General features: G+C 44.1%; 1 protein-coding gene across 2 annotated transcripts in view; it reads right to left on the reverse strand.

The window, feature by feature from the left end:
- The window catches only part of CPNE8 (copine 8), a 92160-nt gene extending 81720 nt beyond the window's left edge, over window positions 1-10440 (reverse strand). For both annotated transcript variants that reach the window (XM_064142468.1, XM_064142467.1), the window contains exon 1: window positions 9638-10440. In XM_064142468.1, the coding sequence (XP_063998538.1) occupies window positions 9638-9759 (122 nt within the window). In that variant the 5' untranslated portion in view covers window positions 9760-10440. The remainder of the gene's footprint in view (window positions 1-9637) is intronic.
- Between the last annotated feature and the right edge of the window lie 7314 nt (window positions 10441-17754).

Genomic DNA, 17754 nt, shown 5'->3' on the forward strand with positions numbered 1-17754 from the left:
TCACCATGAGAGTGGTGAGACCCTGGAATGGGTTGCCCAGGGAGGTGGTTTGAGGCCCCATCCCTGGAAGTGTTTAAAGCCAGGCTGGATGAAGTTTTAGCCAGCCTGATCTAGGGTAGGGTGTCCCTGCCTATGGCAGGGGGGTTGAAACTAGATGATCCTTGTGGTCCCTTCCAACCCTGACTGATTCTATATCACATATACTGTGCATCGTATCAACATTGACAGAGACTGACCTATATGAAAAAGTAACATTTACCCATCTTGTTCACATATACTTTGCTTCAAATCTGATTTTATTTTCATAATATCTGAGCCTCCTGCTTTATAATTTATTTTTTGTTTTAAATTTAGCTCTTTGTTAAATCCAAATGCTAAGCAGGAGTAAACCAATTGTCCCTTCAGAAATGGCAGGACTTCTAGCACTGGAGAAAAAAATACAATAACTACAGAGTGAAGAGTTTTAAATCTATTTATCTAGTTTTGAAAAAAAAAACACCCAAACACCCAAAGTGTCCAACTGTATTCATATGGCTGGCAAAAAATATGTATCGATTGCTTTCAACAGCTCTGAAATCCTTAATGATAAAAATGTGGTCTACATCAGATGAATTCGTCAGAGCCTCTCCAGGTATTAGGGTTTTATGTTTCTCTTCAGCTTTAGATTATATTTAAGTGCATGCAAAAACTCGTTGATGGCGAAATCAAGCACTCGGCAGTTTGCAAACACAAAATTACCCACGCAACAGAAAACAAACATTTTCAATGTATTACACTCTCATATAAGCATATGTACACTACTTTTCTGACTGTGTACACATATCACTTGACGGCAACAGGAACTGTCTCTAGTTCATGAAACAGTTCATTAACCAAACACACTTCCATCTCAGTCAATGCTGGGCCCACATGCCTTTTTCAGGAAAGAGTCTGAAGACAAAAAAAAAAAGGCAACTCCTCACTTTTTACTGGGCAGGATGGTATCTTACTCTACTATTATTTGTAACATAACTATTACACTCTGGTAGTCATTGTTCCCCACCCTTAACTGATATTACTGGACTTGCAATGGTCAGTCCCAGGCAAGACAATGTACAATCCAAAGAGCCTACTTGAGTGAAGAGTCCACTTGACTACCTGCAAAGTAATTTCACTAACAACTTTTCAGTTACAGTGCTAGCTTAAGTAGTCTCCCTTCCCTAGCTACTTACTCTCTCTTGTATTCTGTAAGAACACAATAAAAAGCAAGCTCATTAGACTCCAGATCTCTAGGCTCAAAATGCCTTGGACCTAAAAGCAGATTAGAGTTTTATCTTCTTGTCAAAATAACTAAGAATGTGGTTGCCTCCTGATTAAGAGGCAATTAGGATGACCTCTCACTTTCTGTTTAGATTGTCTCTGCTCTTAGGAACACTAGAAGAACTGGGAAGAAAGCAAACATACCTCTGATGTGCAAGCTTAAGAAAATATCCACAATACCTCTTCATAACCTTTGAAGAATTGGCTCTTGTTTACAAGAAGATGAAGAAATAATTCTCAGCCTCCCAATAACTTTCTTTGTCAGTTTAAACAAATACTGAGTCAGAAGCCACTCTCTTAAGGGAAGAAAAAATGAAGAAGTAACAAGAAAGGGTAGACCAGAAGTGCTTCCATGAATCTTATGATGACTACAGAAAGTCTTCTCTGGATAGATATATAAACAGTTTTGGGATGAAATCTCTACTCTTGAGGTTTTTTAAAAAATGAAAGCAAAGGAATTGTCAGGTTTATTTACTTATAGTAAATTTGTAGAAACAGAAAGGAAGTACTGGATTACTAAAAGATACTCTTGTAGATGAAGCAGACCTGAAGGCAAGCTTGAACTCTTTGATTTCAAACTTAAAAAAGTCCATTTAGGATTATCACAAAGTGGTTGAACTCTGCTTCAATATCAACCCAATTAGTGTTTGAAACCAACATAATGAACTATTTATGTTTCTAAGACTAAACAGTGTCTGCCTCTTCAGCTGCTAGTGGTGGTGCATCCTGGAGGATGGCACTAAGGATCTACAGCAGTCATAAAATCTATTCAATCTAGTTGACCTAGTGTCAACTAACCAGTCCTTTCCAGCTACTCTCACTCAGCCCAAATCATGGTTATGTTGTCCTATTTTATACCCTATTTCTTTAGGAATGTAGAGTTAAAAGCATGTTTCATTAAAGTATAATATATGAAACATGCAGAATGGTTTTGTGCAGTTTGAAACAACTCTTTAAAAGAAATCATTTCGAAAGCAAATGTATACTACCCGTGTAATACTCCTCATTTTCTCAGCCATTGCAGAGGTGGTGGTGGGTGAGGCACTAGATGGGCAAAGAAAGGTATTGAAAATACTACTACAGAAAGTCTACATAATTGATACATTTGAAGTTGTTACACAGTTCTTGGTACCCAGCCCTTCCCCTGTTGTCAGGCTTTCCTTTATATCACCCCTCTGAGAGCTAAGATCTTAAGTTCGAGTGTGGGAGGGTGTTACAGTGAGTCATCTGTCAGTCTCACAGTCTGCACAAAGTTCGTAAGGGTGGAGCAAGTGGTCTCAGATGCTCTTACATCTTGCCTTCACTTCATAGAATTACTATAGAATCACAGAATGGTTTGTGTTAGAAGAGACCTTAAAGATAATATACTTCTAACCCCTATGATGTGGGCAGTGACTACTTCCACCAGACTAGGCTGCTCCAGGACCTGTTCAACCTGGCCTTGAACAAGAGTATCCACAACTCCCCTGGGCAACCTGCTTCAGTGTCTCACTGCCCTTACTGTGTGGAATTTCTTTCTAATATTCAGTTTTAAATCTACTGTCTTGCAGCTTAAAACCATCCCCCCCCATATCCTACCACTAAATGCACTTGCAAAAGGTCCCTCCCCAGCTTTCTTGCAGGCCCCTTTCACGCACTGGAAGGCCACTATAAGGTCTCCTCAGAGTCTCTTGTCCACACTGAACAGCCCCAGCTCTCCCAGCCTGTCCATATAGGGCAGGTGCTCGAGCCTCTGATTATCCTCGTGGCCCTCCTCTAGGACCTGCTCCAACAGTTCTATGTCCTTCTTGTTCCAAAGTCCTTCTTGTGGTGAGGGACCCAAAATTGGATGCAGTACTCCAGGCGGGCTCTTATGAGAGCACAGCAGAGAGCAAGCATCACCTCCCTCATCCTGCTGTCACACTTCTTTTGATGCAGGCCAGAATACAGTCAGCCTTCTGGGCTGCAAGCACACATGGACATCTCATGTTGAGTTTTTCATCAACAACTACAACTCCACTGTACATCCAGATTTACTCTATATGGTGTGATTTACATCTGCTTCAGACACACTCTTTCCACTCTTTTTGTTTCACTTAGCTCCCAGCCTCCACTTCTTTACCATCCACTAGTGACCTCTTTGCAGTACTGGGATGCCCAGTGGCATCTTCAGCTCTCTCTTTTCAGCCTCTGCTCCTGCTCCTCCACTCTGCATCCTGTGTCCCCACTATCAAGACCTCATCTCTCACACTACACTGGTGCTCCTCTGTACTAAACTGTCTTTTGAAGATCACAAACATCACTATACACAGAATAACTACTTACTACTAGTAGTTGTAGAAAGAAATACAGTTATACCACACAATTACACCAAGGCAAGAGACAAAGTGAACCTGGAAGTAGCCATCTGGTCATTAGAAAAAAACACACTGAATTCGGGGGTGTAGCTAAGGCAAAGACAAATTAAGACAAATTAAGACAAATTCAGACGAATCCAATAAGTCCCAAGACCTGCATAGTTAATGAGAAATGTGGGGCATATCCCTAGCAATCTCAATACTGAATTTACAGAGCCTTAAATTCTGAAGTCACAGAGCTGCATGCTTGAAGTTCAAACAATACAGAGGTACATAAGGACAATAAACCATATGATCTATCTGGAATGCATATCCATGGCTATTTTGATGGACAGTGTCACACATACGTATTTTTTCTCCCAATGTGCTCCTTTTGCTCAGCAGAAGCCAGCTGGTTGTCTAGGCAGCTTCATGACAAAGAAAAAAAAACAACTTTGTGTTGTTGGTCACACAGAACCACTCCACAGAATTTTAATCTAATCCGGACATACATAAAAACCAGGAAAACAAAAACAAGACTTAAAACCAGGATGAATTTTATATTCAAGATTTTGTACTACAAAGATAAAAACTCAAATAATTGATTATGGAAATCTTTTTTTATCATTACATCTTTCTGCAACAGTGATTTCTAACAAATGATTAACATTTACAAAAAGAAACCAAACCCAAACCAAAATGGAACTAAAACCAGAAGGTACATACACTGACTGGAGAGGAGTAACTTTGAAAGAAATAAACACCTAGGACAATCAAAGACACAATTAGACAAATTTTGGAGTACCACAACCACTAGAAAGCATCTGGTGAAGGCTTTCAGATTGTCAAACAAAAGGAAAAGTAAAAATTCTGAAGCAGGACATTTCGTACCTCTGCATGTGAAACATGAAATTAAATAATCTTCATTACTGTGGAGTTGCCAAATTCCATTCAGCACATTTATTAATACTAGATTTCTGCATGAACTGTGAAGCATCACAGAATTCGTCCAAACCAGGCACTGGAAACCAAATCTATTCCTGATGAATTAACCATGATAAGGAATTCATGCTGCCTTTATGCACCTTATGCTTGGTGTGTCAATACAGCCACTTTAGAGCCTATCCAGAACAATTAGGACAGGCTGCCCGATTGAGCATAATGCCTAGCACTGCAATATGATAACAACAAACTTTCTGAACTAGCAAAGTAACCCTGTACTGTGTCAGTATTTCACATTTTACCCTGTTTCAGATACAGTACTACATGTAATAAAGTAATCAAACTACAGCTTCATCTTCCTACAGATACTAGATCAAGAACTGGCTGGATGGCAGAGCTCAGAGAGTGGTGGTGAATGGTGCCACATCCAGTTGGCAGCCAGTCACTAGTGGTGTTCTCCAAGGATCAGTGCTGGGCCTAGTCCTGTTCAGTATCTTTATTGATGATCTGGACGAGGGAATTGAGTCCAGCATCAGTAAGTTTGCAGATGACACCAAGCTGGGAGCAGGTGTTGATCTGTTGGAAGGTAGGAGAGCCCTGCAGAGGGACCTGGACAGGCTGGATGGGTGGGCAGAGGCCAATGGGATGAGATTTAACAAGGCCAAGTGCAGGGTTCTGCACTTTGGCCACAACAACCCCAAGCAGCGCTACAGGCTGGGGACTAAGTGGCTGGAGAGCAGCCAGGAGGAAAGGGACCTGGGGGTACTGATAGATAGTAAGCTGAAGATGAGCCAGCAGTGTGCCCAGGTGGCCAAGAGAGCCAATGGCATCCTGGCCTGCATCAGGAACAGTGTGGCCAGTAGGACAAGGGAGGTTATTCTTCCCCTGTACTCAGCACTGGTCAGGCCACACCTTGAGTACTGTGTCCAGTTCTGGGCCCCTCAATTCAAGAAAGATGTTGAGGTGCTGGAACGTGTGCAGAGAAGGGCATTGAAGCTCGTGAGGGGCCTGGAACACAAACCCTATGAGGAGAGGCTGAGGGAGCTGGGGTTGCTTAGCCTAGAGAAGAGGAGGCTCAGGGGTGACCTCACTGCTGTCTACAACTACCTGAGGGGAGGTTGTAGCCAGGTGGGGGGTGGCCTCTTCTCCCAGGCAATCAGCAATAGAACATGGGAACACAGTCTCAAGTTGTGCCAGGGTAGGTATAGGCTGGATGTTAGGAGGAAGTTCTTCACAGAGAGAGTGATTTCCCATTGGAATGGGCTGCCCAGGGAGGTGGTGGAGGCACCGTCCCTGGAGGTGTTCAAGAAAAGACTGGATGAGGCACTTAGTGCCATGGTCTAGTTGACTGGATAGGGCTGGGTGATAGGTTGGACTGGATGATCCTGGAGGTCTCTTCCAACCTGGCTGATTCTAAGATTCTATTTAAAAATTCCTCTCAAGAAGATAACTCTGAATCGTAACTCCTCATTCAGTAAGCAACATGAGGCATAATGAAACTGCTGACCTTTCCTGTAAGCTTTCATAAAGGATGTGGCTCATTCAGGACACTACAGAAAAAACAACAAAACACCAAAAACAACAAAACAAAACAACCCCCAAGGAAACAAACTAGGTCACTAAACATAGTAACCAAGAAAAGCAAAAATCACCATTAAACAGATCATTACAAAAACACTGAAAACTTGAGAGCCTGTTGAACTATACTGATTTTTTGTTCACACCCAGCATAAACTTAAAGGTGAGTAACAACCATCACCTGTTTGTGTTCTTAGCATTAAATACACGAGTTCAGTCAACAACATAGTAACCGCACTAACAGTAGGCAAGATAGGAACAGACTATGAAGTTTTTCCAAGATGTAACTGGATTGGAATCAGTGAACCATATCCCCAGAGAGACATAGAGAATGACAGACGTATGGCCTGGAACTTACCTCAAACATCTATGAGGCCACAAGCTTACACACAGCTGCCAAGTCATGATTCCAGCCTAAGCATACACCTATAATCAGTACGCAGTGCAAACACCCCTTTAAAAGAAGGGGAAGCTTTGAGATGGAAAATAGTAGTAGAGTAAAAGACACAAAGCAGCCTTTATTCTCTCTTCAAGACCAAATGAAGCCCAAGTTTGTGATTCTTCATCATATGGCAACCGTGCAAAATTATGCCAGGCTGCAACAAACAAAGATCACATAGCAAGTGACAGTGAAATTTTCATCAGACTACAAATGCCCTTCAGGGTATGTCACAAAAGAAGCTACAGGGCACAGAGAGAGATGGCTACTACAATTGATCCAGACAATAGTGGATTAATACCAACACCTGAACATCCTCTGGGATGCCATGTTGAAGTTTTTCTGCCACATTAGATCTGGCTCTTGAGACAACACAGATTCCCAATAAAAACATTAAGAAGTTTGGAAATCTACATCTTACAAGGGTCAGAAAAGAAACATGAACTTTTTGGTTTAAAAGCATTAATAACTAGAAAGAATTCAATTAATTTCTTGCTTTTCTAGAATTTGTAAAACTATAGCCAATGCTGGCATTATATAAGCCATGGGAATCATATGAACAGTTGTTATTCATAAAGAAACCCTAGAAAGAGGGGGGTATCCAAAACATTTCTGGCTTTCATAATAGGAAACATCTCATCCTATGAGCTGCATGTCTCCTAAAGGCTACCTGATGTTCCCCTGAAGATAAAACTGGCTGACTTGCAGAATTAAGTAGTGGTGCAATGATACCTGCATAGAAACCTGGCTAATTTGGTGACACTGAAATGCTGGGCAAATTGGGAAGTGCTGACCAATGGACCACAGGGAATTAAAAGCCAACTGAAGAGAAGCTGGCACCTTACTGAATAAGAAGATAAAAAGAAAAAAGAGATGAAAAAATATTGTCTAAAGTCAAACTTGTTTCATGGCATAAATAGCTTCCATTGCTTCATTAACCATCAAGTTACACCACCTGTACAAACTGGAAGTTTGGTATTTCCTATAAAGAAAACAAGAAAAAAACATATAGGAAGAAAGAATCGTTAACAGCAGACAACTACTCATGTAAACTGGCAGTCAAATTGGTTCTACAACTCCCCAGGTTTCAAGGGAAAACTAATATCATGACCCAAACGATTTTAAAAGCATTTCTCTTCAGGTGTTAAGGAATACATTAACTACTTAAAGAATTTTCAGCATTCTTTGAACTTCGCAGTTTGCCCTTGCTGTATTTCACAATTTCACTGAGCATTAGTTTTTGAGAGCTTTAGCCAGTGAATGTGTTTACAGATCACTCACAAATGGGTGTTAATCATTAATCTCTGCCCCAATGTCACTCATTTTACACTGAATTTCAAAACAGGATTCCGTAATCAAAAGCTGTCAATTCATCACAGAAAGAATAAACCACAGAAATTCCCATCCTTCTGCATTTGTTACCGAAACATATCAAGATGAGACATCATGTTTTTAATCAAGAAAGCAGTTTTAACAAAACAGACATGGCTTCTGAAGACAAATTAACATTGTAGATTATATACTGAAATAAGTTACAGTAAGGTAAATAAGGTCCTAAATGACTATGTTATACACCTACAGATCTTTTTAACTATGTGACGGGTTTACAAATCACTATAAAAGTAAACTCTGAAGAAAACACTGGAAGTAAATGAAATTAAAGAAATTCTCATTAGCAGTGAATTAGGTCAAATCCAGCATAATTGTTCCAAGACCTGTAACTGTGACAGGTTACCTGAAGAACTTAAAAGTAATACTGAAAGTCTTAGATTGTCTTTATGTATAGCAGCAAGCCCTTCATGGGATGGGAGTTCTTCTCTGATTGCCTCTATGAATCTTGCAGAAACAGGCAGTAAGCACATCGGAGTGTTCACACCTCATCCTAGTGACTGTTCTAGCACTACTCTATTTGTCATTGTCTCAGCCTTCTTTTGATATGCATCCTTGATTAAACATCAAATTATATTTTACTCAATAAGGAAAGCGAGGGAGTGGTCTGACAATTTAGAGTACTGCTGTTCTGCACTTGCACAAATAGCACTAAGAGCAGCAACTCTCTGACAGCCACATAAGAAAATGAAGCAATGGGCTGTGGCACAAACTTCGTCTCATTTCCCAACACGAAATAACATCGACACTTCAAATTTTCCGCTAAAAGCTGCCAACTCTGCTGGTGGAGAGAATCGTGCTCTGCAACTACTAGAGAATACTTAAGGAAGCTGTTAAAAGTGAGTGACAATACAAAAAGCCCACCAACTCCCCCAAACTTTTTAGACCTCTAATAGGAAATTCTTTGTGTTTCAAGGCAAAAAGCAGGTATAAAAAAAAATAGTAAACACACCATAGTCAAATAAATGTTGAGTAACAAAGCCGCATACACAAGTTCTATATCACGGGCTGGCATTTTTTTAACACGGGCAGCCGCGTTACGATAAAACGTGACACGGCAACACGCCCGGTTTCGTAAGTTCTGCAAGAGAAACAAAAGATCTGCGAGAGGAAGACTTCGACGGGAGTGGAGTGCTCCCTGTCCCCACCCGCGGCACTTGGACCAGCTCCAGAAGTTAAATGCCCGCTAGAGAAAACGCTCTGCGCGTATCGGTGTGCCGCTCCCCCCCGGCCAGCTCCTCTGCTGCTGACGGAGGCACGGGAAGGATTTGGGGCAGCAGCAGCAGTCGTTCACTCGGCAAAGCCGACCGCTGCCCGCAGCCTCTGCAAGAGCCGGCGCTTCTCTGCCGGGTCCGGCGGCAGCACCTCTGCCAACGGGCACGCCCAGTGCGCGGCAGGCGGACCGCAGCGGGCCGGTGACCAGTTCCGGGCTGCCCTCGGCTAAAGATCTCCAACTGCCCCGCGCCAGGCACGACCTCCGGGGTCTCGAAGGAAAGCGCCTCACACAGCGCCGGCATGCGGTGGGCAACCCCGCGCCCAGCCGTGGCCCCTTCTCCTCCCGTCTCCACGGCCAAGTCTGGGGAAAGAGGCTCCCCGCCCAGCCGCCCGCTCGCCCGTCTGTCCCTTCTTACCCCCCGAGGCCAGCGGGCAGTGCGGTCCTGAGCCGCCGACGTACCTGCAGGACACGGAGAGCTCCACTTTCGTGGCCGGGATGCTGGAGCTGAGCACGTTAAAATCCCCTACGCACGCCATGTTCGGAAACCCACCACTTCTGCCCGGCTTCTCCAGCCCGAACATGGGGCAGCGCAGGAGGAGGGAGGAAGCGAGGCAGCCAGCGAGGAGAGGAGGCGGCGCCAGGCGGCTCTCCACAGCGCGATGCCGCTGGCCGCCGCCCGTGACAGAGAGCACCGGACCGCGCCGCCGCCCGCGGGCTGCCACCACCGACTGAGGTGGGCGCGGGACGGTGACGTCACCTCGAGCGGGAGCCACGCGTGACTGTCCCAGCCCACGGTGCGCGGCTGCCCGACGGCCAGCGAGGGTCAGCTAGCGGTGAAGTAGCAGCTGCTGGGCTGGGCGCCCTACCACCGACGTGTCCCGCTCGCGCGGCGGAGACCCAGGGGCAGGAAACAGCACAGAGGCCAACGCGACGAGAAGCTGTTCCGGGGAGCGGTCCCGAGCGCTTGCGGTCCCGTGGATCCTCGGCCCCCAGTCCCGCAGGCTAGCCGAGGAATCCCCTTCTTTCCCGTTTGTGAGTGAGCGGGTCCTGAGCAACTCCCGGCCTGCACAGAAGTCGGCGGCTGAGGAGAGCGCGGGCGGGCCGGACCTATCCCGGCCGTTAGCGTCGCAGACTTCAGCGACCTGCGTGCAGGCCGGCGGTGAGGCAGACTTGCTCTCCCTAGCCCCAAACGCCGGGAGCGTTCCGGAGAGCAGAGCCTGCCGTCCGGTGCTGCCCAGGAGGGCCGGGACGGGACGCGGCGGCACGGGACTGGCCGCGGCACTCCTTGCCGCCAGGGGGCGCGGCCGAAAGGCGCTGCCTGCGTGGCGGGCTGCGAGTTGCCTGGCGGCTCCTTCGGGCGCTGCAGGGGCCAGAGACACCACACACGGGAAACGTAGAAACACGGCGAAGTAGACGTTAATGTTAATTGTCCTTGCAAAGCTAAGGGTAGTTGGCATTACAGGGGACTTGAGGGAACAGACGTGGTTTAACTGGGTTACTATGAGCAGTGACACATTTCACCTTCTCGAGTACTTGTGCAAGCTTTTTTCCCCCCTTTTTTCCTTTTTTTCTCGCAAGACCACTAACTGAGTCGCACGGAATCTGTTTTACAAAAGGCTCCGGGGAGAGCCCCAATGCCGAGTCGCCAGGTTTTGACTGGACCCCCTTCCTTTCTAAACCCTCTCAGGCAGGAACTGGCTGGATCCACTCTTAGCACCTCCAACTGCAAAGACTTTGGACCCCAGATTGTGCCGGAGTCAGTTAATTTCAGGCTCAAGGTACCTTAAAAAGGAGGCTCCCCTCTATTGTTTCCGTGTACCTTTTAAGGCTTCACAATTGATTACAGAAGATGCTTATGGACCCCTTCATGTGTCGTGCATGGACTTTTTGTCCAGCCAGCTTAATAGCTGCTTTTCCTCCACAATAATTGGAGTAACATCTTTCAAATTTTATCTATGTGCATAGTTTCATCATCCTCTTGTCTTACCTACACTTGTGTCTCTTCCATTTTCTGTGCAGATGGAATAGTTTCTCTATTTTCATAAAGTTCTTTTTCTTGACTTATATGTTTGGTTCAGTTTATCTTGTGCAAGACTCCCAGTACTCCATTTCAACTCAGCAGAAGTTCAGCTAAAGTTTGGTTATAGTTTTGCAGCCTAAGGCATCAGTACTGCAGTCACTTCCACTAAGCACTCACTCACGGTAAGCAAAGCAAAACAACTTTCAGTTCTACCTAGTTTTGAGCAGTCAGACAATGATAATATTCTATGAGTAAACTGTTTTAGTCCCTAACAGTCTATTCACAATGATTCACAATAATCATAAAAGTTACATTGTATTATTTCCCAGGTATTAAATTTGTATCTGTTATCACGGGGTCTAGGTAGCCTCCAGTATTCATTTCACATCATAGCAGTCTGATGAGAGGTGGAAACGCTCTCATCTCTGTGTCACAGATGGGAAGGTAAGGCATAGGCAAATTAGATGCCATGTCTGTAGTTGGATAGGTCAAAGATCAGAGAATATCACCTCAAATCGTGTAGAAAAATCCTCCATTCCTGGCTGTTGATGGTTTTACACACAATAATGAAGACATTTAATGTCTTTGTATGTTTAAAGTTACATTTGTCTACTACAAATAAACATTAAAATACACTACATTTGAATTCTTGTTGGTATACTTCAGTGCTTGATCTTAGGCAGTACATCAAAATAGTGATGGCTGGAGAGCTTGATACTTGGTTATCTCCTAGCACATGAATTAAGCACTGGGAATTCAGAAGAGAGTAACATGGTGTTATTCACAGGCTGTATACCATACCCCCTGTACACAGCACACATCTGAAACAACTTCAGTGCCAAAAACTTAATGAAGGTGTCACTGATAATACTTCTCATAAAATTCTAGCTTCACAACCCTGCTTCAACCCTTCTACCTCAATTTTCAGGAAGGTATCATCTGAAGTTTTGTCTCTTTCCTTCCCTTGTCCAGCTGTTGAACAAATAGCAATTTCTCATCAGTCATCACCAACTTCCTCTTTAACCAGCCTGCTTGTGGTTTTGGTGCAGCCAAGTAACACATGCCTTCACAAGTATTCTAGGTGTGTCTGCAGGCAGCCAAACCAGTGAGCCTACAGGTGAAATTGTGAAGGGGAAGAAAAATGAAAGAAAAAAGCAAGGCAAACATAGTTCACAATTTTCTTTTTCCTTACAGTAATATGAAAGGATGGGTAAAAGATCACTGGTGTCATGAGAGGCTAGTGCTGAGTACAAATAGGAAAATTATAATTAAACAGTTCCAAAGAAAAAGAAACACAAAACTTTACCAGCATCGTAATACTGTTTCTCCTCTGTAATCTACAGTAAAAATCTAAACATAATCAGTGGATCCCACAGGTTATGGCATGGATAACCCCAAAAGGCATAATTATTCTAATAACAGTAACATTATATTATATAACTCATAACTATAGGCATGGGTATCTGAAAAGTATATCATGTGAGTGTCGTATGATCTTATATTCTTCCTTGCTAATGCAATTTTAATTCACTGCTTTGGTTGATTTGGAGGTTTGTTTTGATAATGTTTATATTATCTGATCTCATTTTTTGTTCTACTTAGAAAAATGGAAATAGTTACTGGTGATTACATATACAAATCATTCCATGAAAGTAATGGAAGAATTAAGGAATTCAGGTCTTCAGTATTGTTGGAAACTTACCCATGTTCTATCATCATGTTTATAAATGTGCAGATGTTTTGTCTTCTGATGTTTCAGGCTAAGGTACTGTAATGGAGAAGTAATTAATTGACTGTGAGATGGTATTTTCAAAATTAATACTGTTTTTCAATTTTGATACTCAGGAATCTCGCCCCCCCCCCCCCCCCCCCCCAATTTTAATAATAATTAGGTTCTTGTAATACTCATGGAAACATTATACAGATGATAGCATAGGGTCTGGAACATTAAAGAAATAATTCACAAAAATATAAACATTTAAATGCAATTGAACTGGAAGAGAAGGTTCTTGCAGTCAATATACTGCTTGCCCACTAGGTCGATGCATATGGCAGAAGGCAATTGGTGAATTACAAGAGGCTTTAAGTATTTATTGACAAAATACTAGTCTTCTGATTCCCCTGGACTAACTACAGCTTCAACCAGTACCCAAATACTTGCAGAGGTTCTGTTGGTGTCTTGTCATCCACTGAGGCTTCTGATTCTTCCCAGGCTTCACAGTGTGCTGGGGAAAGGAGGCAGATGATCTCTGACCTTATCCTGGCTTCTCTGGATGATCTGTGTCCCCCTTCCAGGGCTCCTTGTCTTGGCAGGTGTAGGCAGGATGTCTTGCAATGGACAGTCTCAGGACAATGTCACACTGGCTATGCAAACCAATCACGTGGAAGCATTTAGACTTTGTTCCTAGTAAGCTCAAAGCAGGCAGTTTACAAGCAGTTCAGGCCCAAAGCAACAGAGCTTCTTGTTATGTAGTTGGACTAATTTATAGCTTAGCATAGCATAATGCTGCAGAAGGCAACGGCAGAATCACTGCCAGAGGCAGAGAGCAATGGTAGCAGGCAGCATCAAGCAAGCACGAATACAACAGCAGAGCACATTGCATTACCTGCTCACCTCTTTTTATCAATACAGCCTGAGTCTAATGGGCCTTTGGACACAGAATAGCCAATCAGAATGGCACTTGGCCAAGCTTAACCATATTAGGTTAAGCCATAGGATTGCTTTACCCAAATTTGGGGAAAACATAGGCCTTTCACAAGGCAGGCACGAGCCAAGTACATGTACCTTGTTCACCTCAGGAAGGAAACAGGAATAAAACAAGTCTGGACAAGCCAGGGTCCTTAGGCTCACTGGCTCCCGTTTCGTTGTCCTTTTTCCTGCAGTTGCTTATCCCCACAGCAGAAGGAGGGTGAGCAGAAAATAATGTCTGGACAAGCCAGGACATGTTTAGTTCTATTCAGGCTTACCACAACAGGTACATAGTTCTCAGGCATGGAGAGTTAGATGGGAAGGAGAGAAACTAAAAACAAATGAGGGACAGTTAAAAAATATACACCAGTGGGGCTAAATATACATTATTATAATCCCAGAGGCACCTTGTATTTGCTCATTCTTAAATGATGCTGAAGTGAGGGAACTGGAGTAGCACCTAAGTATTAGGACAGTATCTGGAATTTATGTACAAAATAGCTGTCAGATTACAGTGTGGAAGAAACATCAGGGCTGTGTATTGCATGCACTCTGCTGATGTTTAACTGAGATCACTGACTCAAATTTTGCAGTGGAAAGTGAGACATTTTCCTTCCTTTTGTGATTGTTACCTCATTATAGTCAGCTGTTGGTAATTATCAGAGAGCTGTAAAACTTGTTTCAGTATCTGCAACCTAATTTAAGCAATGAGGGATACACTTGCAGTAATTACAGCATAAACTAGGAACAAACTACAGTTTCCAGAGTTTCTATAATGTGTAACACTGGGTGATTGCTTTAAAACATCATCGCATCCAGGTTCAAACAGTATAACTGAACCAGAAAGTCACAGGATCACAGGATATTAGGGCTCGGAAGGGACCCAAGAAGATCATCGAGTCCAACTCCTCTGCCAGAGCAGGACAATGCTATCTCACACAGATCACAGAGGAACACTTCCAGATAGGCCTTGAAAGTCTCCAGAGAAGGAGACTCCACGACCTCCCTGGGGAGCCTGTTCCAGTGCTCTGTGACCCTCACAGTAAAAAAGTTCCCCCTTGTGTTGAGGTGGAACCTCTTGTGCTGCAACTTACACCCATTGCTCCTTGTCCTGTCACAGGGAGCAAGCGAGCAGAGCCTGTCGTCCCTCTCCTGGACAGCCTTCAGATACTTATAAAAATTTATCAAATCCCCTCACAGTCTTCTTTTCTCCAGGCTAAAAAGCACCAGATCCCTCAGCCTCTCCTCATAAGCCATGCCCTCCAGTCATCCGTGTAGCCCTCCCTGTCCCTCTGAAACTGGAGAGCCCAAAACTGAACACAGTATTCAAGATGAGGTCTCAGCAGGGCAGAGTAGAGGGGGAGGAGAACCTCCCTTGATCTGCTGGACACACTCTTCCTAATACACCCCAGGATGCCATTGGCCTTCTTGGCCACAAGGGCACATTGCTGTGCCATGGTTATCTTGTTATCCACCAGGACTCCCAGGTCCCTCTCCACAGGGCTGCTTTCCATCAGATCACCTCCCAGCCTGTGCTGGTGCAGTTTGTCATTCCTCCTCAGATGCAGGACTCTGCACTTGTCCTTGTTGAACTTCATCTGGTTCCTCTGTGCCCAGCTCTCCAGTCTGTCCAGGTCTTGCTGGATGTCTGCACAGCCTTCAGCTGTCTCAGCCAAGCCTCCCAGCTTGGTGTCATCAGCAAACTTGCTGAGCAGACACCCTGTGCCCTCATCAATGTCATTGGTGAAGATGTTGAACAGGACCTGCCCCAGCACTGATCCCTGGGGGACACCACTAGTGGCAGCTCTCCAGCTGGACCTGGCACCATTGATCACCACCCTCTGAACTCTATCTTGCAACCAGTTCCTAACCCACCTCACTGTCTGCTCTTCCATCCCACACTTCCTCAGCTTGCTCACTAAAATGCCATTGGAGATGGTATCACAGGCCTTGCTAAGGTCAAGGTGGACTACATCCACTGGTTTCCCTGAATCTACCCATTCAGTTATGGCATCATAAAATGCTATCAGGTTAGTTAGGCATGGCTCCCCCTTGGTAAATCCATGCTGACTACTCCTGATAACCTTCTTCTCTTACAAGTGCCTTGAGATGCCCTCCAACAGGAGCCTATCCATCATTTTTCCAGGGATGGAGGTGAGGCTGACTGGTCTATAGTTTCCTGGAGCCTCTTGATTGCCCTTTTTGAAGCTTGGAGTGACATTGGCTCTCCTCCAGTCCTCAGGCACCTCTCCTGTCTGCCATGATTTGGCAAAGGTGCTGGAGAGTGGTAGAGCGATAATATCAGCCAATTCTCTCAGCACCCTTGGGTGCATCTCATCAGGGCCCATGGACTTGTTAATGTTTAATGTGTATAACTGATCCCTAACCCAGTCTGCACTAACCAGTGGGGAGCATTCCCTCCTCTAGGCTTCCTCTCCTTCATCCAGGGTCTGGAGTACATAGGGGAGTTCAAGTCACAGGATGGAAACATTGATTATTTCCTTCCACCTCCTCAGCTTTCTGCCTTGTAGATCATTAATTAGACATCTCAAGAAAAGAAGCTTTATGACTCAATCTTTGCACTCCTGAAAAAACAACCACACAAAGCCAACACAAACTAATCTGTAGGAAGTTAAGGAACTGGAAATGTCATCTATTCTTCTGTAGATGTGAAAGAATGTGTGGATGAGTATAGGAGTGTGCTTAGAAGTGAGCTTCAGAGTTACTGGAACAAAACAGCTGTAACTATAACACGATATTTTCATGACAACCAAAATACTGCTTACTAAGTCTGAATTTGTGGTGAACACAACATATTCTTGGATTCTTCCTCCCTTGATTAACTGCTGCCAGACTTTCTTCAAAGACCCTGAAGAGCAGAGTGAACTTAGCCCTAACTTGGTCCTTTCTGATAGCTCAAGGTAGCACTAAAACAATGCCAATTTCCTAACACACGCTGCAGTTTAACAATTGTTGTATCATTCTTTCCTGCCTTTGATTACTATACTTAGCTTCCACTTTCTTTGCTACTGCTGTTTTAATTCATTGACCAAAGACTAAGGAGTTAGCATTTGCTAGAAGAAGTGGAAGCATTAGCAACATCCTTACATCTGGAACCATCGGTGAGCGTCATGGATGAATCTAGACCTGTAGAAACTGTCCGTGATACAACATACTGATGGATATGTTTAATGTGTTTATTCTTCCTAGTATGAATTCTCTCATGTCTCTCCACGATTTTGTAATCCACTCTCAAAACACACAAATACTGAGGAAACTCTGCTTTTGCGATGGTAAAATCTAAAGGAGTTGTCTGACTCAGACATTAGACATAAAGAAGAAATCTCTGCTCCTTCAAGTTTTTAACTTTAAATGCTAGCTTTTCAAGGGCTTATGTCTGCAGTCTCACAGGTGTCAAGAGTATATTCTTCAGAATAGAAGTATCTAGGCCTGTGCTTCAAAGCCTTTGATGGGTATTCTTGCTCTCCGCAGGAGGAAAGGCCACTTTGTCGTTATGGCATAAGCATGAGGAAATGTTGTGGAGGGCCTAAACAGGCCCAGACATGTCCCAGCTTGTCCAGACCTGTTCCCCTGCTCCCCCTGCCTCTTCTGGAGTGGGAAGAGATACAGGTAAAAGACCAAAGCTTCTGGAGCCAGTGAGTCCAAGGACCCTGGCCTGCCCAGCCTCATTTTACTCCTCTTTACATCCTGTGGTAAACAAGGTACATACACTTGGCTTGTGCCAGCCTCATGCAAGGACTACATTTCCCCAAATTTGGGTAAAGCAAGCCCTGTCCTTGCCTAATATGGTTAAACTTGGCAAAGAGCCGTTCTGATTGGCTATTCTGTGTCCAAAGGTCCATTAGA

Source organism: Pogoniulus pusillus, chromosome 4 (assembly GCF_015220805.1).
Source record: "Pogoniulus pusillus isolate bPogPus1 chromosome 4, bPogPus1.pri, whole genome shotgun sequence".
Taxonomy (NCBI): Eukaryota; Metazoa; Chordata; class Aves; order Piciformes; family Lybiidae; genus Pogoniulus; species Pogoniulus pusillus.